Below are 26223 nucleotides of genomic sequence, written 5' to 3'. Positions count from 1 at the left end.
TCTCTTCTTCTAACTCCTGGAATTTTCCACACTAGGTAAAATCAGGATGGGGACTTAGCATCTTTCCAAGTTTCTGGTGTGAGGAGCAGCCCGTCAGCTCTGTCTTTTCTCTGCAGATTGATGACTTAATGAAGAGGGTCACAGAACCAAAATAAGATGGTCAAACAAGAAAAGCAAAAGGGGGAGGGGGAGAAGGGAAGACCCCTTACCTTTGAAATGTGGTATAAGGGACACGGTCAGGTTCTGCCTGGACATGTCCTGTTGGAAGTTGTCGGCAAAGGTGCGGAGGGTCACAGAGATGTTCTGCTTCACCTGGATCTGCCCGATGGAACCTCCAGAGCAGAAGGAGCCAAAATACAGGTTCTGGCCAGGGACGGCGCTGGCCACTTGGTAGCTGAAGCTGGTGTTGCAGGCCCTCTCCTGTGTGTGCTGCTGCAGCTTCTGAGCTGGCACCAACGCCAAGCTGAGGCTGTCCTTGGGTACCAGCAGCTTCCAGGAGAAGTCGTGCAGCCGCACAGGCAGCTGGAGGATGTCCTGGGGTACCCGGAGTGAGTAGGACTTCCTGAGGCAGTACCGGTAGTCCAGGCAGCCTGGAAAACAGGGGCTCGTGGTAGTAGTGGGTAGGCAGTGGGAGAGTAGAAGCACACCCTCCCAGCCCCCATGGCAAACCCAGGCTGGCCAGCTTTCTGGGAGCTTCCTGGCTTTCCCTCAGTCACTCTCTCCCACTCTGTCCTCCACCCATGGGTCCTCAATGTTCTCTTCCAAATTCCTGCCTGCTCTCTCTTGTTCTTACTATCTACTGAGCAAGTGGATGGAGTTCGAGAGTATTTAGGGCTGACATGTTCTTTTCTTGTTTGCTCAGGTTACTCCTCAGGGTATCAGTGTCTTGGATGCAAGTGTCACATGGGCAGGATGTAGTTTCTCCACGCAGACCTGTTGCCCAGAGTTTCTGCCTGTGGGAAGGCAGTTCTGTGTGGTGGTTAGAGCAGGGCGTGTCACTGGGGATACTTCAGCTCACGTTCCAGCTCTGTCACTTCCTCCTAATGGGGTGGCCTTGCTTAGTTCCTGCATCTGCAGATTCTAAGAGCATCAGAGATCATGGTGGCCTAGCAAGATACAGTGCTATCCATTTATTATATGCTTATTGAAGTTCCCCATCTTGAGAGTCAGTCTCAAGTGAGAGAAGACAGGTGGGCATTGAGTGTGGATAGGACAGGATGGGGACAGCTACTCAGAGGAGAGGATTTCACTTGAGGACAGGAGACTCGCAGGCATGGGGACTGCACTTCTGAAGGGAGCCTGTCCTAAAGGGGGTGAGTCTGCACCCCACTCTGCCTCTTGGTTGCTCTTGCTCACTGACCTACACTTGTGGGACATTTCTGATCATACTGTTAGCAACCTGTCCAGTGGCCCTCACTACAAACGCAGGCAGGAGGGGAGCACGCTAACCGTGGGGCATACTTAGGGTTTTCTCGACGTTCATCCACAGGCGGGCCAGATCGTCACAGAGGAAGGAGATCTTGTGTTTGGAGCCAGGGGCCAGGGTGATGTTGGTGCTGCAGGTCCTAGAGTCCAGACACACAAAGCAGCCTGGCACGAACTTGCGGCTCAGCCTGATGGGCCGGGGCTCGATGGTGACCGACATGGTCCGCTCTTTACTCAGGTCAACCTCGTAGGTTTTATCTGGAACCACAAATGGAAAACAGGTGTGATGAGTGGGGATCTGCAGCGACCCTGTGAGACGGCAGACATTACGCTGGGGATTGTTGGAAAGAAAGTTTTATTATTAAGACATTACAATAGTTTTTAAAAGGACTTAAAAAAATAGGCTGCATTTCTACTATCTAAGTTTACTTAAGTTTATTTTAATCCTAGTTCACATATATGCATATTTTCATCTACTGAAAAGAATAGTGTAAATAAGCTTTTATACTGTTTTTACTTTATTATTTTATAGTTTTACTGATTTTGCTTATTATTTTACTTATTTAGTGGTTTTCACACCCACTAATCTTTTAAAATATTCACTAACCTTAGTGATGAATAATAGTCAGCCAAGTAATATTTACCACTACTTATTTAAGCAGTAATTCATCATTGAAATGTTAAGAGATGCAAAATCATATTCACATAAGAACCTCCAAAAATGAAGCAAAAAAAACAAGTGTGATACCATTTGGTTACAAAATCTCTATGTAAAATATAACAGCTATTTCTACATGTGCATATGTTTGTAAATGAAGAGAAAAAAATCTGGAGAGAAATAAATCTACAATTGGTTACCCCAAGAAAAGAGGCTCAGGGTAGGAACACTCTAGGTGGTCAGGGGGATTTTAGCTTCATGTGAAATGCCAGAATTTTTAATAAGAAAATACTCATGTATTTCTTATGTAATTCAAAGAGCTGCCTAATTATTGGTCATTTAGTTGATTTCTGTGATTTTGCCATTAGAAATAAAAGACTGTTTAATCTTTAAAAATCATTAAAAAAGCACAAGTGCATGTTTAATTTTCATCTACGAGCTCAACAGAAAGTCTAGGACTGATGATTAGGTGAAATAATGGATATATATATTCAACTATTTGGAATAGATTACCAGATTGCTTTATAAAGAAGTCATTTCACTGTATCACATCATCATCAAAAGGCTCCACACCAGGTACCCCTGGAGATTACTTTTTACTGAGTTGCTTTTTAATTTCATTCATTCTGCTTTACAGAAAGTCATCAAATTAGGAAAGCTGTTGCCTGTATGTTCATCAATCCCTTACACCCCTGCCTGCAGCTCCAGCAAGTTAAGTTGAATGCCAGCTGGGCAAGTTCTGTTTCTCCTCTTCTTCCTTCCTGGTAACAAGAACCACATAGTTAATGGAATTGTTCCTTTTGAACTGGCTGCCAGGGTGCTCGGTGTCAAATCTGAAGCACAGTTAAAGAAATGTCTTAGCATTGTCCTACCAGCTAACTCTACTTTAGTTCTTATTAGTGTCTATTTCTATGTAAAGTTACACCATAATATCTAATAGTGCTTTCATCAGAAAGAGGTCATGTCCAGAACTAGCATATATATTTTGATTTTGTTAACTTAAATGTGATTCGATTTGAAAAATGGTTAGCTTTTCAACCTTCTGGCCCCATATTCATGTCATTTTCCTACTGTGCTTTAAAACTCATCTTCACGGTTACCTCCAGGAAGCCCTCCCACCCCTGCCCCTGGCTGTGTTAGAGACCCCTGTTTCTGTAACCTGTGCTCACTTTTGTCAAGATCTAATCACACACAGCAGCATCTCCCTACTTCCTCCCTCTCCCTCATTTCTGTGTTTTCAAACTTTTAACGATATACACAGTTGAAAGCAGAGTTTCACATCCTCAGCCCTGTTGACATTTTGAACAGGATTACTTTTTGTTGTGGGGCTGTCCTGTGCTCCGTAAGATGGTGAGCATCATCAGTCGCTTTTTCCTTGTTATTACTGCGTAGTATTCCAAAGGATGACTATACCATATTTGTCTGTCTGTTTTTCTATTGATGGAGAGTTAGGTTGTTTTCAGTTTTTTACTTTTATGGACAAGACTGCCAGACATATCATTTTACAAGTCTTTGAGTAGATGTATGGCCTCATTTCTCTTGGAGCGAAATTTCTGGACCACATGTAGGTATAAGTTTAACTTTACAAGAAACTGCCAGAGTTTTGCTAGACATTTGCATCTTGTGGGCCAGCAATGTATGAAGATTCCTTTGCTCCACATCCTCACCATCATTCAGTGTCCTGGCCTTTATTATTTTAGCCATCGTGGTGGGTGTGAGTGGTGAAATGGTGCTGTGGTTTTACAGTTTAATTTCCTTTGAAAACTACTGTATAATAATCAGGTGGATGGTGATGAGACATCCAGCAGTTAAACCAAAACAGAGAGTGTAATTTGTTGAGACAAACAACTGTGATTCGGGAGCAGGGCATGCTGCCATCTCGGGGAGTGTCTGCAGGCCCCTGGCTCCCACTAATAACACACTGTGTTGAACTTCCTCATTTGTGTGCACATTTCACCCATCAGCCATTTAAAGGCCTTGCCACACCTCTCATGGCGGGATCTCAAAATAACTTGGAGACACAGGCGATCTACAGTCTGCCTATGGGGTATTTTCACAGGTGGCTTTCACAGGATGGAAATGTGCAGCCTTCCCTCTCCCAGAGGGCGGCCTTTCCAAGTTGGGCCACCCAGTAACTCCTAAATCTGTGGAAAGACAAGACCTTGTTACTCAGTGTTACTCATTGAATGCACCCTGAAAGCAGCCTCACCCAGCCTCACAACAGAGAGCACACAGGGCGCGGCCATTGCCATCTCACAGCTGAGAAGTGGAGACCGTGCAGAGGTCCCAGTGGACTGTCCAAGGCCACACATGAATGGGCAGCTCTGTGACTTGAATGGTTTCCTGCTGCAGAAGAACCATGGATTTCTTCTCAACACTGCAGATGTCCTTCATGGAAAAACCACTGGACTCTGAGGTTTCTAAGTAACACCTCCTCCCCTCCCCCAGACAGACACAGACGCACAGACACACAGACACACACACACACACACACAAGCACACAGAACTTCTTACTGTTTGATATTTATCAACACCGGGAAACTTCGAAGGGATAAGGTTACTGAGTGAGTCTCACCAAGGTTCCTAGTCATTTTTCTGTGGTATCTATAGAATGAGATTTTGAACTTTAACATAAAAATAGGCTCAAATATATATGAAGTTCATCAGGGCAAACTTAAGATTCACAAAGCAACAAAAACCAAAGCCGACATTCAGTTAAGGGCCCCAAATGCCTTGTAAAAGCTAAACAGGATGCAAGTGACCGCTTGCACAAGCACTGTCGTGCAGGAAGAAAGTCACGTCTGGCTACCTTGTTTGAATCTTGAGAACCCATAAGCCCAGGGTTCTGAAGACCCCAGTCTGGTACTTTTAGAGCAAGGTTGGCAGTCTGCTCCTGCCAAAGGGAATACCAGAGATTGGTAACCATGGTAATTCTTAGGATCACTATCAGCAGGGACCCTTGAACCTCCCCCAAATTATTTTATTAAAGGAGAAACATAATAGAGACTCTCTCTCTCAATTGTGATGGATAAAACTCAAAGATGACCAAAATTATTTTTCAAATCTATAGGCAACAAGAGGCAATTAATACCAGGTAGGATGTGATAGAACCATATTATCAAAAAAGACAGGAAGAGAGTTCATTATGGGGCAGGATACATTTAATGGGTGTTTACTACCTGCCTGGCACTGAGCCATCTCTGCTTCAGGACACCTCCTCAAGTCCTGTCATTTCCATTATAGATGAGGGATTGAGACACACAAGTTGAGTGACTTGCCCATGGTCACCCAGTAAGCAGGGGGCCAGGATTCAAATCCATGCAGGCTGACTTCAGAGTAGGTGCTCTTAACCTGGGGCTACGTAGCCCACAGATACTTGTTGAATGCAGGATAGTTAGGAATGGATCAGACAAACATGTGGGTACACAGGACTCACTGTTGTGTGCAATCCCTTGACATTTAGGGTCCACATCAGGGTTCAAAGGACATAATGGGGCTGTCCAGAAGATTAGAGCTCTCAGGGAGTCTAGTTCAGTCTAATATTATCCCCAAAGACATTCTTGCTGGTCAAGTCCTTTCACTCCCCTAGAAAAAGGTAACCCCTATTTTATATAAAGACCTCTACACTGGGTCTCCCCGGTGGCGCAGCGGTTGAGCGCTGGGTTGCGAAGCTGCCCGCGGCCTCTGCGGCGCTGGTTCGATCCCCGGCTGCTCCCCGGCCACCAGAGGAGGGTCCCACATGGCGCGCAGACCTCTCCTGCCGCCCGGTGCTCCCCTCAGCAGTGTACTTCGGTCCTTCTGCCTGCTCTGCTCCCCGCTCTGGCTCTGGTGAATTCTCTCACCCTCCCGTGCATCTGACTGTACCCAATGCATGTATAAACAAAAAAACAAACAAACAAACAAACAAATAAATAAATAAAGCATGCCTCTATTAAAAAAAAAAAAAGACCTCTACACTGCTAAACACCTCCAAATCACTCTTTATTTACCTCAAGACTAAAGCCATACCTTTCTTGATGCTGTCACAGCACGTCTAGCAGTTTATTTAGTTTCAGAAATCAACCCAGCTGATGTTGCAGGAAATAGGATTAATCAGTAACATTCACCATGACTGAGATGATAAACAAACCTCTCCATCATCCAAAACTCAAACCCACTCCATTTCTAAATTCTTTCATGGCTGTTTTCAGCATTCTGACTATAAAATTGTGATAGAGGAATCTTAAAAATGGACACACATATGCGCCAATTCACGTAGTTACTTGTGAATTAGGAGGGATCTTGGGTTAAGACATGGGTGAATCCCCAGCTTCGGAGGGGCTAGGCTCCCAGGGGGCATCCCCAAGGCAATACCAGTTGGGTGACCTCTCGGGTGACCCCTCACTACCACTTTTCAGATGTTTATCAGCTCTACAAAAATGAACAGCATGCCATTTCACACTCCCACTTGATTTTTCTGCCTGGCTCTGCCTGCTCTCCAGAAATAAATCATAATAAAAACAAGGGTGAGAATCAGTCCTCTGGACCAAACCTACCCTTGGCAAACGTCAGAATGGCTCAGTTCAAGACGACTTGTCATACTCCAGCCTTCACAGGTGAGCCTCTGGGACCTTCACTCTAAACTCACCTTGTAGTTTTCATCTCAAGATGCACACCTCTCCCGTCAGGGTGCAGACTGGTGAGGCAAGTGAGGTACCCAGGGAGCAAAGTTTAAGGAGGGGCTTGCTCTCTGGGCAAGCACACCCACCTTGTATGCACATCCCCCTGAGAATGGGCCCTCAGAGAGGGAGCCTCCTTAAATGCTGTCCTCTGGGCCCTCTTCCTCACCCTGGCCCTTGGCCCTGCCTCCCTTCTGGAGGGTCATGGCATCTGAGTAAATGTGTGTGGAATGATGTGCAAACTAATGCTCAGGAACCCACCCGGGGTTCAGTGTGATCCACACACAGACTCTGGGTTCTGAGTTTGCTGTGCTCCTGACAAGCTGTGTGATACTGGGCTGCTTCTATAAACTCTCTGAACCTTCTGGTTTCTCATCAGTAAGTGAATATAATTCCTCTCCTCTCACCCCTGACTTGTAATAAGGATTCGCTGAGATCACGTAACTGGTATGCTTGGGGCAGGGCTTGGCACTCAAGAGAGTGTGTCCGTGGTATGGGGCACTCAGCCAACAAAACAGTGTAAGTTACCACTGTGGGTGTTGCTGTGGGTGTTGGTGACATCCTCGTTTACATTTAGGGTCAAGAAATGAGACCCAGAAGGAAACCTTTCAATACCTCTATTAAAGACATTTCAGCACCTAGAATGCAAGTTTGTTTGTATCTTGTGCTGAAATGGAGAGGCATGCCAGGCGTTTGCCACTGAGTCTGTACTGCCTAGCAAAGCACTTCCTGAAACTCACAGGATCCAGAGTCCAGTGTTCCAGAAGCCAGCGATGAGAAATAGGAAGAAAGCCTCACCCCCAGTGGACTCGCCAGGTAGGAAAGAAGGTGTTGGGGTGGAGAGGAAGAAAAGCAGGGCTCACTTACTGCTTTCATTCTGTGGATGCTGGACCAAGACTTGAAATCTCAGCCGGAGGATCCCTGGATTTTGGGCATCTTGGTCACAGCCCTGCAGAGAGAGGTTGAAGTTCCCAGCCATGTTCCCAGGTTGCTTGTCCTCCAGCTTGAACACCTCAGGGTTGGTGGTGGAGCCTGGGATGTAGTACTCCACCCGCTCCTCCTTCTTCTCACAGTTGGAGACATTGAAGTTGAGGAAGGAGACGCTGGCCCGCAATGGTGCGGGAATGACGAACTGCCACGTCATGAGCTCATCTTCAGGGAAGCCACGTGGGTAGTTGGCTGACATCAGGGTGGCTGAGCCTTCGCCCTCAAACACAGATTCGATGATGCACAGTCCTATCGGGAGCAGAACCCAAATGAGAAACAAAAGGAGGCAACTAGACCAGTTGTCCACACTGAAGGGCTGGGGGCTAGAGAAGAGAGGGAGATGCTCAGGGCCTGGGCGGGGAGTATGATTGTGGCAGGATGAAAGGACGTTGGTGTTTGTGGGTAAATGCTTAATAACAGACTCAGCAGAGGAAAAAAAATTCCCAATTTGTAGTGTCTGCCCATTTCCTTGGTGTCAATACTCGGGGGCTAAAGCTGAAGTTGGGGGCCTCCCTGGTGATGCCAGGGGTTAAGACACAATCTATAAAGCTGTCCGCAGCCACTGCAGCAGGAGTTCGTTCCCCGCCCAGGAGCTACCCACATGGCGCAGCAGACCTCTCCCGACTCGCCCGCTGCTCCCCTCAGCAGTGTATTTTGGTCAATCCAACTATTCTGTTCCCCACTCTGTCACTGGTAAATCCTCTTACTCTCTGCACCTCTGGCCTATACCCCAGTTCTTGTATGCATAAATAAATAAATCTTTAAAAAAAAAAGCCAAAGTTGGGGGGAGAATACACCATCATATAGTATATCCACCAGACAGATAGAGTCAACTAAACCTCAAGTGCACAGCTCATAGTAAAATGTGGTATAATAATTAGGAAGTCATGAGTTTTGAATATTTATTACTTTTGTTTCTAAATCAATTTCCTTAGTTGTAAGTCTATGTAATTTTATTGTTATTAACTGCTCTGCTTAACACTGACTCCCCAAACTCCTGAACATTGAGCAATTTCCTCTCATGGGCTGACGTGGGCAGCTCCAGTACATCACAGATACAATTACAGGACACGGGAAAGGGGTAGAAGGGAGGACAAAGAAATTCGAAGCGGAGCAGTCAGAACAGGTGTGCAGACCGAATTCCACTTTCTTCCTTGCAAACAAACCTCACAGGCACAAAGAACAAACGAGAGAGAATGACCACCAGCTTGCATAATAGACAAGAGTGGGTTCACTAGAGCAGTGTTGCTTACAGGAGAGTGGACTCTTCCTTGAAGGTACTCAGGTTGAATCACACAAAATTGCTGACATCTCACCAGTTCTGACCTAGAATATTGGTGATTTTGTATGTTTCAACCTCAGCAAAACAAAGGGGAGGGAGAGGGATGGGGCACTCACGTTTTATAGACGACCGGTTTGCAATGCTGAAGCCGGAGGTGTTTCTTTGGATGAACCATGGCAGGTGCAAGGCCATCTTCACTCCTTCTTGCATCTTGATCCGGGACACGGTGCCATTGCTGCAGAAGGTCCCGATCTTGACCTCGATGGTGTTTGATGGTGTCTGATGGATGCGGCCACTGATGGAGTGAGTGACTCCATCCGGGCAGCTTTCCTCAGACTCAACCTGCCTCAGGCGAGGATGGGAGAACTGTAGCTCTAGACCGATCCTTTTATGAGCTTTGACATCCCAGATGAAAGTTCTGTTGATTGTGGGAAGCATTGATGTCGGGGGCTGAAGCCGAACCTCCCCAAAAGGACACAGGCCGGACATGCAGTCTGAAATACAGTCACAAAAGCAGTCTTGGTCAGGATCGTCACCCAGCCACTCACTGCCCCTCAGCAACCGCACTAGACTCTTCGGGGGCTTCACCAGGTGGGTGCGCCCATCCCCTGACTGGGTGGGTGTTGGTGGCTGAAGGCTCACAGATGCTCCCTTCCCTAGGGAAGTGCCTCTGCAGAGAGAGCTGCTTGGAACCAGAGACAAGAGGCTTGGCTGCCCCCTCACTCCCATCCCAAGGGGAGCAATGGTCCACAGCCATTCACTGCCCAGTGCAGGAGAGAAAGTCTGACTTCCTTGATTCAAATGACACAACTCCAATGCCATCCCTACCCCAGAAACAGCCTGAGGCTACACTTCAGCTAGAAAGACATCTGTTTCTCCTTCACAGGTTGCTTCTGGGGGCACTCTCAGAAGTGACCTAAACAAAAACCCCCCATGTCAGGCTCCGCTTCCAAGGAACCAGACCCTAGATACCTCCTAACGACTGCATTTTCCAGGTGAAGCTACTGGAATCCAGGTGTGGACCTGTGTCTGGGTCTTACTGGAAGCCGAGAGGGGGCATTTGCAGTAGAGCTTGTGCTTTGGGATAGTTAACTGCCCCTCTAATTGAGCGATGGTTTCGTAATTTTTAGGGCACAGTGCCAAGATCCACCTTGTAAACTGGTTTTTCCGTCAGCACACTCGTTAGCATTCGAAGCTAGTTCTGAATCTACAACCTCCTGTGTGTGGAACTCACGGGCACAATTATCTTCCTGCCCCATGGCTCAAATGCTGGTATTTTATTACCACAGCAGTTGATTCTTTTAAAGGCTAATAATTAATGACATCCTTTGATGTACTTTGTTTCTGAAGCCTTTGAAAACAAAGTGAGAAACACTGCTGTCAAGGAGGAAGCAAGAGGAAAGCAGATGGAAGAAGCAGTAGCGGGCAGGGCACGTCTTTCCTGGTGTTGACCATCGGGAGTCTGAGAGGTGCTGTGGGGTCTGGTGCGTCGCCATCATGCTATCTATTTGGGTATTTGAAATAATTGTCTTTTCGAAAGGGGATTAAGGAAGAATTTCAGAGCTGCCTAGGACCTCTCAGGTTATCCACACCAAACCTCTCATTTTGCAAGCAGCCCTGGAGTCAGGGTGCAGGACAATCCCAGGACACAAGTCCAGGTTGTGTTAGGTCAACCTGAGTTTTTGCTAACACACTGCACCATCTAACCAACAAGACAGTGTCAGATAACAAGGCGATGAGTACAGATAAAAAGCATGGTGCCTCAGTAAAGAAAGTATCTATTTTTTATTTTTAAAGATACATTTATTTATTTATACATGCACTGGGTGCAGTCAGAAGCGTGGGAGGGTGAGAAGATTCACCAGAGCCAGAGTGGGGAGCAGAACGGGCAGAAGGACCGAAGTACACTGCTGAGGGGAGCAGCGGGCGGCAGGAGAGGTCTGCGCGCCATGTGGGACCCTCGCCTGGCAGCCGGGGATCAAACCGGCACTGCAGAGGCTGCGGGCAGCTTCGCAGCCCAGCGCTCAACTGCTGCGCCACCAGGGGAGGCCCAAGAAAGTATCTATTTTTAGGAGTCATGGAAACTTCACTGTTCACCTCAAGCCACCTCTTTTGCTTCCAAAGTTGGCCTCAGAGCTTTCTACCCGTGCGTCCTGTGTGCCCAGGATCACAGGGTGCGGCTCCCGCTGGGTGAGCTCTCTTGGCATGGGCTAGCCCTAGTGAGGTGGAGATTCCAGGCTCCGGCTCCTCACCAGACTCACTTGGAGGGCGTTTTCAAAACACACCTGCCAGAGCCCTCCGAGCAAGTCTGATCTTATTCCATACCAAGAACTGGGGTCAAAAAGCCCCATCTCCCCACCTGGGTTCTGCCACCAGTGATGACATTGGGAGAGTCAGGTAGGAAAGTGCTTTGTATTCTGTTGCTGAGAGTTACAGTTTTTAGGTTGGACACGCAGGTACAACAGCGAGGCGATCGGGGTGCCTCCAAGCCTTCTACTAGCCCCATCCTGTGCAGGAATGTTAAATAATTAAAGTGACTCCTTGCCAGAGGTTGGAGATGAGCTACTCCTGAAGTGAGTCACAACCCATTTTCCACAGACTGCATTCATTCACTTCGGTGGGACTATTTCAACAACAGAGGGGTCAAAGCTTGAAAGGTATAACATCGAGGGGCAGGCAGAACCCTGGGCCTGTTTTCAGAGTCATTCTTTCAGGAAGTCATGTTTTGGTATCATTTTCCAAAATTATGTTTTGAAAACAATGGGTATTTACTACGTAGTAAATGGTGTGTGGTTTCCTAGGATTGAGAGACTTGCCTGGGGGGTGGGGGTGGGGTTGTGTGTTACTTGTTACTGTTCTTCTCTTCCAAAACAGCAGTCAGCTATTGATTGAAGTGATTATCCAGGTAAGGTGTGCTTGTTAAAAACAGGACAGTAGAAGAACAGGAAGGAGAAAATGAATGTTCCCTGCTAGCTTCCCCAGCCCCCGATGAAAATAATGCAAGGTTGTTGTAAGCATGTGGTTGTAAGCATGTTGGTGTTCATCCCACCAGACTTTGGGTTCTGTAGGATCACATGTGCTTATTTAATCAAGTGGGACTGCACTATATAAACTACTCTCCTATTTTAAACTGCAGTGTTGTCAGAGGGACAAATGGGGTATCCTTCCATGTCAAATACTCAGATTGACTTTGTTCTTTAACAATAACACACCAGCCCATTGAATTCCTAAGCATGTCAATAGTCTCTGCTCTAAAAGTTTCACTGAAATTTTAATTATAATCGACTGAAACTCCTAAATTAATGGGGAAGAAGTGACACTTTTAAGATACTGAGATTTTCATCAAGGAACATGGTGTATCTCTTCATTTATTTTCATCTTCTCTTTTGTCTTTCAGTACTTGAAATACTTAAATTGTATGTATATTTAGGATTTTTCGCATGTATATTCATAATAGATTGGTCTATGGGTTTTGTTTTTAATGTTTTCGCAGATTTTGACACCAGGGTTGTAAAAGTCTTGTAAAATGAACTCTGTATGCTCTATATGTTTCTTTCTATGCTCTAGAACAGGGATCAGCAAACCAGCCATGGGCCCAATCCAATCAAACCCTCTTACTGTAAATAAAGTTTCACTGGAACATTCATTGTTCTTTTGTTTACCTAATGTCATGGCTGATTTTGTGCTCTAACCTCCGATTAAGCAGTGCTCACAGAGTCCATCTGGCCCACAGTGCTGAAGATATTTATTATCTGGCCTTTTCCAGAAAAACTTCGTCAATCTTTCTCTAGAGTGGTTTAATATCATAGAAATCATCTGCTTTCTGAAGTTTTATAGGACTCCTCAATGAAGCCAAACCCTGCTCTCCTCCATCTTGGTTATTTTTCATACTCCTCCTTATTTATTTATTCAGGTTTCCTTTTTATGAACCAATCTGGCCAAATAAATTTTCCCTGAAAATCATCTATTTCATTTATATTTTCACATCTATTATTATAATAGTCTCTTGCAGTTTTAGAAACCACCTTTGTATATACCATTAAATCAAAATCTATTCTTCCAATCTTGTATACTTGTTTTTTTTGTTTTTTCCAAGACACTAGTCAGAGATTTATCTATTTAATTGGTATTTGCAGATAATTGGGTCTTAGCTATACTTACCAGTCTCTTTTTATTGCTTCTTGATCTATTGCCTAATTCTTATTTTTTCAGTTAAAAGCTAAGATATTTACTGAGTATGGTTTTGATTAGATGACATAACCATTGTTAATATGCCTAATAACTAATTCCTATTTTGCATGCCCACCTTGAAATGATTGGGAAATTATACATTTAAATTTTTCTACCTGACTATTATTTCCCATGTTAATCCCTTACCCCAAGCTCAAATTATAATTATAATGCCAAATATCTAAAGTTTGTTCACATATACCCCACTTTTTCAATGTACTATTTTATTTCAACCTCATAACAACTCTATTGGTTGATACACTGACTCTTTTTCTTTTACAGACAGAAAACTAAGTCACAAAGCAGTTCAGTCAGAGGAAGACACATCATCAGGTCATGTGATCCTTAGCCCCAGAACTCAGGCCAAACCTAGTTCCTCATCTCCAAAGCTCTCATATGTCCGTTCCCGCCACCTTCCCAGCCTTCCATTTCTTTTGTCCTCCACCTCCTTTGACTTTCGCTCATCAGCCTGATGCCTTTAGCACTTCAGACATAGCGCCCCAATGGGCACAGGCCAAGGTCCAGGAACCCAAGGACCTGGCTTTCTGTCCTGCTGCTATTTGCCAGTTGTGTCATCTTAGGCAAGTGCTTTGTGAACCTCTCCAAGGGCTGATTTAGGGATTAAACAATTTAAAACACTTGGAATCATAAGTGGCCACATAAGGACTAAACAGGGAGCAGGGTGCAGCACAGAGCTTGCAAGCCTCGCTGGCACGAGAGGCTGGTTTAGCACGGACTTACCGATATTCTTCTGGATCTCCATGACGAAGTGATTTTCTGGATGACGGCAACTAAAGTGAAAGGTTTTACTTTCTCCATCTTTGATGAATAATATGGTAGATTTTCTTGAATTAGTAGTCATGATGTAACAGGGCATGGCTGGCCCCCCTGTGTTTCCGAGCTTTATGTGAACTAAAATGCCGCTTCCTTGTGGCAGAGAAATCTCAAAAGTTTCTAAAGGGAGGAAGAAAAATGAAGTGAGCTGGCTGATTTAGGTCTGCAAGTCTGCAGATGGCCCCCAGAGCTGCTGCAGGGAGGAGCTCCTGTTAATACCTGCATTCCTTCCCTCCTGATCTGAAAGGGGGATGATGCAACAACATGTCTTTTGTTTTCATTTTTTCTAAGAGATAAAAATAGTGTCCCATATCTTGGAAGTTTCGAGCAGCATGTTTTCAGATGCCCCATCTGTGCAGCATTAACTAGCCACCTCCTTCCCATTTGACCACAGACCAAAGTCCATGACACAGATGCTGTCTCTTTGCAGGAACATGTTTATCTGCAAATAGCTGCTGCCTTCAGCCCTGCATGTTCTCATAGGCCCAGTGCATGCACACACATGCTGTAGTGTACAATGGAGGCCAGGCAACCTCTGCAGAAATTAGATAGAAATGCACTGTGCCCATGAAACTGGAAAGGAAGAGCAAAACAATGCTGATACTTCAGACTGGGGTCCAGCAAAATTATCTGAAGGAACCAACAGTACCAAGCCCGCCAAATGGGGCTGCTTATTAAACGGCGGTGTGTGTAGGGTTGGGATGGGGCCTGATTTCCTGCCCATTCCCTTTGCTTTCTTGATTTTTAAGCCTTCCCTTCCCTTCATTCAGGTTCTGATTGTGGGTTTACAGGCAGCTGATGGCTGGGACCAGTGGATATGGGCATGGTCATCTGTAAATGGGTTGGTGGAGGGAACCTGGGGTTCACAGAGAGAGGCTGGAAACAGTGCCTCTCTTCCCTGGTTGGTACCTTTTAGGTGCAGGTATGTAAAAGCATTCAATAGACAAATAGCAAGCCAACCAAAAACCTTTCTTTGCTTTTTAGATAAGCTTTTTCCCCTCCTATATATATATATATATATATTTTTTTTTTTTTAAGATTTATTTATTTATTTATACAAGCACTGGGTACAGTCAGAAGCACGGGAGGGTGAGAGAATTCACCAGAGCCAGAGCGGGAAGCAGAGCAGGCAGAAGGACCAAAGTACACTGCTGAGGGGAGCAGCAGGCGGCAAGAGAGGTCTGCATGCCATGTGGGACCCTCCTCCGGTGGCCGGGGAGCAGCTGGGGATCAAACCGGCACTTCAGAGGCTGCGGGCAGCTTTGCAACCCAGCGCTCAACCGCTGTGCCACCGGGGAGACCCTCCTATATATTTTTTTTAAAGATTTATTTTTTATGCATACAAGAGCTGGAGTACAGGCCAGAGGTGCGGGTGTGTGTGAGAGAGGATTCACCAGAGACAGAGTGGGGAACAGAACAGGTGGATCTACTGAAATACAGTGCTGAGGGGAGCAGCAGGTGAGACAGGAGAGGTCTGCTGTGCCATGTGGGCTAGCTCCCTGGCTGGGGATAGAACTTGGGGATCGAACTCATGCTGGAGTGGCGGGTGATAGCTTCATGGTGCTGAGACTTAACCCCTTGTGCCACCAGGGAGGCGCGTCCCCTCCTTTAAAAGATTAAATTGCAATCAACTTCACTGAGGTATAATCAACATCAAAAAGGACACACACATTTTAAGAGTTTCAGAAAATGTACACACACGTGATCACCACAATCAAGACACACACACAAAAGCATCACCCCCAAAGTTCCACAAAAGCCCCTTCGCAGGCCACCTACACTCCTGGCCCCAGGAAACCATCAGTTATTTTTTGCTTGGTCTAGACCTTCATCTACAAGGACTCCTCCAGCAAGTTCTTTTGTTCTGGCTTCTTTCTCAGCATGTGTGAGAGTCATCCACAGGACTGCGGGAATCAGTCATCAGTCATTTGTTCCTTTTTATTATTGAGCAGTATTCCGTTGTTTAGATAGACCACCAGCTACTACCCAAGCACAGCTGATTCCTTTCCAGCATTTGACAAGCCACTTGCCTTCATTCTGCAGGACTTCCTGCCTGCGGGAGAGCCCAGCACACTCTCTTCCCAGCAGTGGCTGAGCTCACTGTGTTCCCAGCAGCTGCATGTGAAACACTTGGACTTAGGTCCACCTGTGGACCCCTCTCCTCCTCGCTCACTCTCATTCACTCTGCTCGGCCCTCTGGCCAGCAGCTCTTTACACAGTGAGGAAACTGATCCCTTCACCTGTGATAATGAACTGCAATTTCCCCCGGCTTATCAGGTAAGACCTTTACCCTCTTTGGGCCTCTGTTCCTTCATTTATAAAAAGAGGGGCTGGCCTAGAATAACTCCACCTTCCCTGCCAATTCTTAATAGGGTCAGTCCTCAGAAAGTAAGAAGTGACTTTGCAACCTGAAGTGTTCCCAGTGACTGCCACTGCTGGCAGTGACAATCTCTCAGAGCTCCAGGGCATGGCACAGCTGCCTTCCTAAGTCAAATGGCTCCGGTTTGCATTTTTGAGGGCAACGCTTATCTCTCAGACCTCAACTCATCCCCTCTCTGCCTCAGTCACTGTGCTCAGGCCACCTGGGCTATCCTTTTTGGACACCAAACTCTTCCTCACCCTCAGGGCCTTTGCACGTGCTGGTCCTGATTCTAACTTGCTCCTTCTCCAGCCAGAACTGGCTCTTTTTAGTCATTCCAGTCTCAGCCCAAAGGTCACCTCCTGAGTGGCTTTCCTTGACCAGTTCCCTGAAGTGCTCCTCCCGTCTGCCCCTCCGTCAGCCTGACCTGCTTTATGTGCATCCCCTTTCTAGTCTCTGACTCAGAGGACTGTGGGGTTTGTTCACCCCTGAACAGGACATGACTGTCTGTCTTTTTCAGAAGTAGCCTCAGAGCCCAGACAGTGCCCAGTGCCCGGTGCTCGTGTGCAGGCAGAAAGTTTCCTCTCCGTGCAGCTCCCTATAACCCCCTAATCTCATGTTCTTGTCTTTCCCGTTTTTAGTTTCTCATAGACAGACCACCATTCCTGTGTTTCAGTTTGGGCTAATAAATCTTGGTGGGAATCACAGGCACAGGTCTTTTGGTCTTTTTAACTAACAGGCTCTGAGGAAGCAAACATCCTCTGTGCCATAAGTCCCATATTTACTAGAATGCTTCTTATTCCAGAGGCATCATCACTTATATCTTCTGAGATGAGTCTGATGACCCAGGGGCTCTTTCAGACATCAGATTGAAAATGAATCCAGATCTGTGATTGGAAACCCACTTGTCGGATTTACATCCTAGCAATTTATGCTGGCATTTGTGTTCCCTTTCTGGAATCATAAAAACGTCTCATTTGTAAAAATGGGTCATTTGTAAAAAATTCTTGGGCTATCTTGTCTCTGAACTCCTGCATTCTCTCACCCTATTCTCAGAGGGAACTCAGACCTGGCACCTGGCTAGTGAGGTTACCAATTTCTTCGTCATCCTCATGCCTCTTTTACATCCTTTGGCCAAAGCATTATTTAAAAATGCCTGACTCAACAATTATGATTATTTTAATTTTAGTTAAGTATTGGACACTGAACAGATAGATCAGTGGTTGCCTGAGGTTGGAGGCAGGGCTGGCGAAGGAGTATAGAGGGGCCCAGGAGGCTTTGTAGGGCGAGAATCATTCTGGATCTTAACTACGGTGGTGATTACACTTGAAGAGAAATGCCACATTCATCGAATGGCGCTCTTTAAATTGGTGACATTTACTATGTGTATGTTATAACTTAAACAAAACAGAGGAAAACCCTTGTGTCAGATTGCATTTCTACATTAAGTAGGCGCTTCATAAATGAAGGAGACAGTCATGGCCACAGTTAAAATATGGTTTAATAATATTTTGGGATGTCCCAATTTCTCTCAAAGTATGGGTAATATTTCCAAATAGCTTTCAATTAGATTTCAAGAAGAACAAGGCTGATCTCACTAAAAGATCTCCACTCAGTTTTCTCCTGCTTTTAGGCCAGTATCCAAATAATTCTGGGTAGATGACAATCTATTCTATTACTAGTGACATATAAAGAACAATGCACATCCCTGTTAGAGAGTAAAGTTTTTCTTTTAGAATCTTTGAAATTGTGTATTCGGGCAATATTTTCTGGGCTTCTAATATGTTCCAGAGAGCAGACTTGATACAAATGATTCAATGGTAGAAACAGTCGCATAGGCGTGCCTGCCACTGGGGAGTTGAGTTGAGACCAAGGGGGGTCCAAATAAATGGTTTGTGGGGAACCTCTGAAAAAGACAGTAGCTCTGGTAGAGCCACCATGGGACTGGGGCTCTCTTACTGGAAACTTTTTTTCCAATAGTGGGAGGCAGGTATTCACCTTTATTTTTTTCCTTAAGGAAAACAACTGTCCTAACTCTAATTTTTGAATATGCTAGTCTTTATATTTCATGAATCATAAATGCTGCCTCTGTTATTTGTATTCTTTTATTTGGGCTCTAAATAACCCAGATTTTCATCCATACTCATCATGAAAACAAAGACAAGGAAGTCTTGCAAGGCCTCAATCACTCACTCCAGGTGTTCTTTTACTCTTTTGCCATGTTTCTCTGCTCTTTCTTTGAGATGACCAGCCAGCACGCTCTACTGCCCAGGTATAGCTTGCATCTCTCCTTCAGCGCCCCAGACCTGAGAATCCCCACCTGGTCTAGCTCATGGTCCAGAGCAGATACTAAGCTAGACACATGTGTCGTAAAGTCAAGTCTTATGCACCATTGCAGCAGGAGGAGACTGTTTATATCAGAGATGGTTTTCTAGGGTCACAGCTAAGGACATGTCACCTACAGGTTGTTACCAACTGCCCCCCCCCCCCATCTTAAATGATAAATACATCAGCGGAAGGAAAAGATCAGGCTCAAAAAGATGATTCAACTGGGTACATACTTGTAATCTGGACTATTCTTTCCCACCCCCCACCAATTCTGGGAACCCAGAATGCTTGAGTAAAATAGCTTGTAACTCATTTTTTTTTTCACAAATGCTTGGAGTTTGAGAACATCTCACTGTCATATTTTTCCCCTTCCCCTCTCACCACCACTAATCACATCTTGAAACTGGAAAGTCTAACACTGTGGAATAAATCTCAGTCTCTCACCAACGCCATCCCCCCCAGTTGGGCCAGCACATCCGAGTGCTTGATAAACTATAATTTAAAGAAAATGGATGGCTGTTTTCTTCTTCACTGTCTCCTTCTTTTATCTCTCCAGGAACTTGATATTTTCTGGGTCTGATATTTTGGAAGATCTATCACTCAGAAACTCGAACAAAATGCAGGTCACCATTAGGCATGACTTTGAGGCCTCATAGATTGAAGGAAGTCGCTGTGCCCTCACGCAGACGTGTGTGGGCTCCCTGGCTCAGGGCACTCAGGGAAGCCTTCAGGCTCCACAGTTGGCTCATGAGTCACAGGCTTCTTCTCTCTCCCGCCTGCGGCCTCTCCTTATTAGGGCACCTTTGCTAGTTTCTGCCTCACCAGCTGCTTCTTGGGCAGGAATTTCCAATTGTTTAATCACCATTCATTATTCACCATTCATTATTCACAGCATATTCTACAAATGCCCCTGCTATTTTTCCTCCCTGCCATCCTAGCTCTTTGCAAGGGAAATGATTGCAAGGAAGAGGATCCACCAGATAACACCAGGAAAGTTATTTTCTCCTAGATTGCTAGATTTTGTTGAATACAGCTTAAAAGACTGACATTAAACATTTCTTTGAGGGCAGAAAGCTGCCTCAAATTTGGTATGGTTTTCTGGGGGGCTCAGCCTCATTCAGGTTCTCTGTCTATAGAAGAAGAACCGAGCCACTCCCAGGCAGGGATGGGCCAGCCTGGGCACAGGATGCACATGTTAAGCTGTCTGGTGCTCCAAATGTCAAGGGGGGCAGATGCAGGAACCAAGCAGGATAATTGTGAATCAGCATGGCACACCATTTGCAGCCTTTGTGGGAGTCAGATTCCAAACCAAGCCCATAAAATCACTTCTGGTCAGAATAGTCCTGTCCTTTCTTAGGGGGATGTCACACTGCAGACCAATGTCCTGCTCTCAACAAGTCCACTGGCTGCGGCCGGTATCTGCTGATTCATGGAGCGGGTACCCTCTTCCTGGGTTAAATAACAGGTAGTGATATGCCTGATTGGCTTTTAGGGGTCAGTTCTGCAAAATACAGAGTGTGGGAGGCTCACGCCATGGAGCCTGAGGAAGTGATGGTGGCAGAAGAGACAGTGACTCACTCTTTCATCTCACATCCACCCTGTGGGGACACTCACATCATTGACATGAATTCTCCTGTCTTTACTCCCTGCAGGAGGGAATTGCTGAATTCACATGAATCGCACATACTCTTGCCTGTCTTGTCCGCCCCACCAGACCCCGCAAGATAGCCAACAATTTGAGGGCACCGAGAACAATCAAGGTACTGTGAAAACACAGAGGCTCAGCTATTACTGGGGGTGGTGGTCATGGAAGGCTTCACAGAGGAGGCATGACTTAAGAAGGGTCTTGAAAAATGAATAAGAGTTTGTCTATCAGGGAGAGGGAGACTGGTGCCAGGAAGGACAGTGGAAGGAATAGCAAGTGTAAAGTCACAGGGATGTGAAGAACATCACTTCAGTGGAGCCACTCCAGGGGGTTAGGTTTGGCCAGAGGGCAACAGAAATATGGATGGAGGGGGCTGGAGACAGAGGCTGAGAAGGGGCTTGGTTGTTGGCTGTGGACTTTTGTTGGCTGTGGAGCTTTGTGCTTAAGAGCTGGGATTCCAGAATCCTACTGCCTGGATCAACTCCTAGTCCTACCAGTTACCAGCTGTGTGCACATGGGCAAATTGCTCAGCTTCTCTGTGACTTACTTCCTGATCTTCGAATTGGGTTAATAATAGAATTGTAAGGACAACTGAGTTAATACCTGTAAAGGGCTTATGACCAGGTAGTCGATCAATATTAGCTGTTATTATGATTGATATTATTAAGGCAGCACTTATAATCACTACTGCTGCTGTTAGTGTCAGTCACCACTGAAGGGTGTCAAGCAGGGAAACAAGGTAGCGGCAGCTTAGTTCTCAGAAAGTCCAAAGTCCTGGCTAGCTGGGCAGGGTCAAGGGTGGGGCAGGTAAGGCACCTGGAGCAAACTTGAGGTGCACTCAATGTCAGGCTTGTGCAAGTATAAGCACCTCTTCGGTTTTCTGCATCTCCCTGCCCTGGCCCTGCTTGCTGGCCATCATGGCCCTTCAGTATGTGTTGACTCATGAAGCCAGCAGCCCTTGGAGGCTCAGGATAGTAGTGACCTCGTTTCCCCACGTTTGCTGAGTCAGCCGAGACACTGTGGTTTGACCTCAGCATGCCTGCCCTTATCACACCCTCAGGTATCACTGCCCTCCTGGCAGCACCCAAGGCTGGTCAAGTCAGCCAGCACAAAGGGAGAAGAGCTCCCATCCTTATGAAGTGCGTGGCGCTGACACCAAGGGTGGGGTATCACCACCAACATGACCCCTTTTAATGGGGCCTGCTTGTGTGAGGGGGGCAGTGCCAGGCTGCCATGCCACTAGACAGAGTACTAATCTGGGGGCCTGGGGACCCAAGGCCTGTGGATGGTGGAGGGGCAACTGGTTTAGGCCCCCTGAATCCATTTTGATGGACCTGGCTAGGGCCAATTACAGACTAGGTAAACTGAGGCGAAAACTCTTCCCCATGTCAGGATGACCATCCATCTGCCTACCTGGAAATGGTTAACTTCCCACACGTACACAAGAAAGAACCAGGGCACAAACTGCTGGTTCAGGAGCTCACCCACCTCTCCTGGATGAGACACCTTGGGAACCTGGACACCAGGCCCGCATGAGCACAGCAGAGAACACTCAGTGTCTGAAATGTGCCAAGCATAAGCTACGTTCATTAGGGATTTACACATGCCCACAACTGCTCTGTAAAGTAGGTTCTACTATGAATCCCCATTTTATAGATGAAGAAACTGAGGGTCAGCGAGGTGAAGTGACTGGCCTGCAAACATGACTAATAAGAGGCGGGGCCAGGTCCGGGGCCAGAGCAGAGACACTGGAGCCCACACCTGATGAGCGACTTCAGCAGAGCTTGCCCCACCGAGGATGTCCACAGCAGCCAGAACTGTTTGAAGAGATGGTCTGTTCTCTCTGACAGTCATTTAAGGTAGAAGAAAGGCTTCCTAGCTGGCTCTGTAGGGGATGGCCAGGGTACCAAAAGGGAAAATGTTTGCTTGAAGGCTTCTGCAGGTACACTGCATTAATAAAATCCTTCCTCGTTTCAGAATAATTGGAAAGTGTAGTGTGAACTCAACCCAGGGTCTGAGGTTTCCTGGAAGTCGGCATATTGGGGCGTGGTACACCTTTTCTGTGTCTTTTGGCTCAAGGATCTGACAAAGGGAAATTGGCATGTTTGGCTGCTTTGTGAGGTTTGCCTGAGTGTCATGGGCATGGAAGGAGCAGGACTGGGTTGGAGGCATAAGAAAAGCACCATGATTCTGGAACAAAGCATTGGCATAAAGGGCTAGTGCAGGGTCTCGGAAGGAAAGCAGGCAACAGAAGCTGCGGCCCTAGGGGCTCGCTGTCAGAGAGGCTCATGGGCAACCAGACGAAGTTTAGGAAAAGCCCCCAGATGCCCACCTGCCGATTCCTTCTCATTTATAGATAGTTGGGGTGTGAGAATCTCAACTCAAGCCTCTGGTTTTACTTGACAGGAAATGTTTCCTCCTGAAAAGAAACTCCCCCTGCCCATCCAGACGGTTGTACTGGAAAGCTGCCCATTCAACCTGATAAGTCACACCACCCCCTTCCTCCAACTTTTCCCTAGTCCCCCTCCCCACTGTGCTCCTAGCCAGCTTGGGAAAAGCAGCCTGCTGAGACATCTGGGCAACCTCTCATTCTCTTTCTCAGCAGCAAAGGAGGTAGGATGACAGCTGCCCTCAGGCATCCCCACACAGAAGCTGGGAGAATGCTTCAGGCTATTGTCCCAAGTCTGGGGGAAGAGGAAGGTGGCAGGACAGGTCACCAGCCAATCCCCTAGCCCCCAGTAGCAGGTACACCTTCTAACTGAAGACACTGGGCTTGAGGTGGCTACAAGAACTCACCTAACATGCCACTGTCAGAGCTCCCCAGGCTCTCCAAAGGAGAGGGCCACATGATGTACCCATATATCACACACCGCAAGGACCTAACATCCCACAAGGAACAGGCATTGACCAAAGTTATAAATAAAGGCCTGGGGTGATCAAGTGTGACTTGAGGGGGAGCAGGGCTGGGGCAGGCACAGTGGAGGCAGAAGGCCCAAAGACAACCCAGTGCTGCAACTTTGAAGAAGGCTCTGCCTGGCCCTGTCGCTCAGGATAATGGCAGCTGCTGTGTGGGCCAGCACACCCAGATGAACAAGGTGGGCGCCAACTTCCGGAGTCACTTCCAGGGACAAAGGACATCGGGTTCATCCCTGCTCAGTGAGAGACACCTTCAGTTCCCTTTAAAATAGTTCACTGATTTCCAGAGCTCTTAAAACAATCAGAAAAAACAACTAAAATAAAGTTCAAGGAACAATATTAAAAGGAAGCTGTGTGCACTCCCATTCAATCCAACTTGTGGGAAGAGCTTATTTAAACAGGGGACCATTGTGTTCATCCATTCACTCCTCGTTCTTAATTCCTATCTTCTTAGGAAAGAAAGGTATATACACTGATGAAAGTTGTTTATTTTTTAAAGAATCTGTAGCATCCTCCAAAGGGGTAATGCTAGCGATCGATGGTCTGTAGGACCTGTGCTTTGAATGACTGTTCTAGAGTGGAGATCTGCTTGCAGGAAAACTTACCCTCTAAGATCCAAGACACACACCCCACTAGACTTGTGTTTTAGAGACTCACAGTCAGGCTGAGGGCCCCGCTAGGGTTATACACAAGTGAACACGCTGCGTAGAAATGCTTCTGGGACGGTGGCCATTGAAAGCCTTCTTGCCAACCAGAGACTCAGACTTTAACATTTAATTCTAGATTGAACTGAACAGTGCTCAGTGGAAGAATGATTTCCAAGAGGTCCACAGAGAGGTAGAGAAAGCTGCCTAACAACAGACTTCGAACATGGGAATTACAGCAGTAAGCAACAGATAGAACTCAGCTTATGACCATTGTAAATCATTCATGCTGATATGCTAAAATATCACAGGGCCAGTTTAAATCACATTAACATTTTAAGAAATATTTAAAAAGTTCATTTTGTCAGACTGAAGCATGAGTTACAAGGACCACGAAAGGTTCACGAGGAAGGAAGGGGAAGAACCAAGAAGGAGCTTCAAAAACCCATCTGTAAGTGCCTCAGAGATGGAGCAGTGGCTGGCACTTCCGCACCTGCTAAATGTTTAGAAGTGACCGAATTTCCAATTAGTTTAGTGTTTCACCCTGTAGTACTTCTTTCCAAAGGCCCATCAGAGATGAAATAGTTATTTGGGTTCTTCTGATAAAAAAAAAATTAGCAGGGAGATAGTTAAACAAGAATCCATATGCAAAAGACCATATATTGTGTGATTCCATTTGTATCAAGTTCAATGAGACAAACCATTCCACCCTTTTGTGATCAGAACACTGGACCTCTGAGGGGGGCAGGTATTAACAAAGAAGGGGTAAGAGGAAAACTTTCAGGCTACTGGAACTTTCCAAATCTTGATCTGGGTGATGCTTACAAGATACGCTCACACATAAATTGTACCAGGTTGTACAAGTAGGATTTGTATACTGTATGTCTCAATAAAACAATTTTCAAACTCAGAAAAACTAGTGCTAGCTGGTAGGTATTTGAAATATCTCTGATGAGATGACCCCCCCCCCCACCCATGCCCAGTCCCTCTTTGTGTCTGTGTAGTGCTGGTCATGGGGTCTCATCTATACACCCTTCAGTCTCTGTCCTGAAGGCACAAGGTTCTTGTACAGCAAATTGTTGTTTATATAACTCTGAAGGCAAAGGAGAAAGACTGTTGGCTTCTGATTAAATGGCCCTTATCAGGGGGCTGAACCCTAAGTGCAGAGGGTTATGCTGGTGGCGCTGAGACTCATATCCCCAGGCATTATGGAAGGAGGGGCCCTGGGGAGCCAAGATTCCCTCCAAGTATAGGATAGAACCAGAGGCACAAGCACATTCACCAAGGCAGCCTGGGATTATAAGGTGTGCTTTGCTTTTTGTAGTAAAACAATAAAAAGGGAAAAGAACATTGATCTTTCTCTAGTCACATATAAACCCTGCAAACATTTCCACCCCATTTTATTTTATTCTTACTTATTTTTAAATTTTATGTTCTGTGTGGCAAAATACACAGGACATAAAATCGACCATTTCCCCCATGTTTTTAAGCAGACAGTTCAACAGCATCAGTGCATTCACACTGCTGTGCAACTGTCACCAACATCCACCTCCAGGACTTTTATCATGCCAAACTGCCGCTCTCCAGTGCTAAACACTAGCTCTTCCTTCCTGCTTTCTGTCTCTGCAAATCTGACTGCTCTAGGGACATCAGGTAAGTGGAATTGTTACAGGGCAACCCTGATATAAAATGGGGTTGCCTGACTATGGGTCCTCACCTACGCGCTCAGAGGGGACCTATTAATTCTAAACTCAGACACACACAAAAGGTTGATAAAAGGTTTATTTACAAGGGAAGGGGAAATGGGAAATGAATAACTCAGGGAGAAAAAGAGGGAGAGAAGTTTGTAAATGCGCCCTACCCGTTCCGCCGACCTGGAATCCCAATGACCCACCAAGCTGGCAAAAAACCGAGCGTGCTACGTGGCCAAGAGGGCAACCCCCCACCACATGGCGGGTTAAATACTCAAACCTAGAGCCTAGTTGCTTAACTCCGCCCTCAGGCCCCTGCAACCTTCCCTTTGGTGGTGATGGGATTTGTAGTTCCCAGTGTCTTGATGGAGTGGGGGTGGAGTCCACAAAGCCTATATGGAGTTTGCTCAGGACATCCTTCCCCCTAACAGAATCACTGTCCTTTTGTGTCTCATTTATTTCACATAGCATGTAGAGCTGCATGACTTTTAAACCCCAGTTACTTGCTAATCGTTGATTTGACTAAAGCAAAAATTCAGCAAAATTAAACATTGACTCAAATTCAT

The 26223-nt window shown here is 46.2% G+C and overlaps 1 protein-coding gene across 1 annotated transcript in view; it reads right to left on the bottom strand.

The window, feature by feature from the left end:
• The window catches only part of CDCP1 (CUB domain containing protein 1), a gene marked incomplete at both ends in the record, with an annotated part of 45139 nt that overhangs the window by 6588 nt on the left and 12328 nt on the right, over positions 1-26223 (bottom strand). The window contains 5 exons of the mRNA XM_084247784.1: positions 210-590; positions 1462-1683; positions 7609-7977; positions 9127-9504; positions 13982-14194. Coding sequence (XP_084103910.1) covers positions 210-590; positions 1462-1683; positions 7609-7977; positions 9127-9504; positions 13982-14194 — 1563 coding nt within the window. The remainder of the gene's footprint in view (positions 1-209; positions 591-1461; positions 1684-7608; positions 7978-9126; positions 9505-13981; positions 14195-26223) is intronic.

The sequence above is a fragment of the Talpa europaea genome (assembly GCF_964194135.1).
Source record: "Talpa europaea genome assembly, chromosome: 11".
Lineage (NCBI taxonomy): Eukaryota > Metazoa > Chordata > Mammalia > Eulipotyphla > Talpidae > Talpa > Talpa europaea.
The sequence above is the reverse complement of the archived record's forward strand: the minus strand, read 5'-3'. Positions and strand labels throughout refer to the sequence as shown.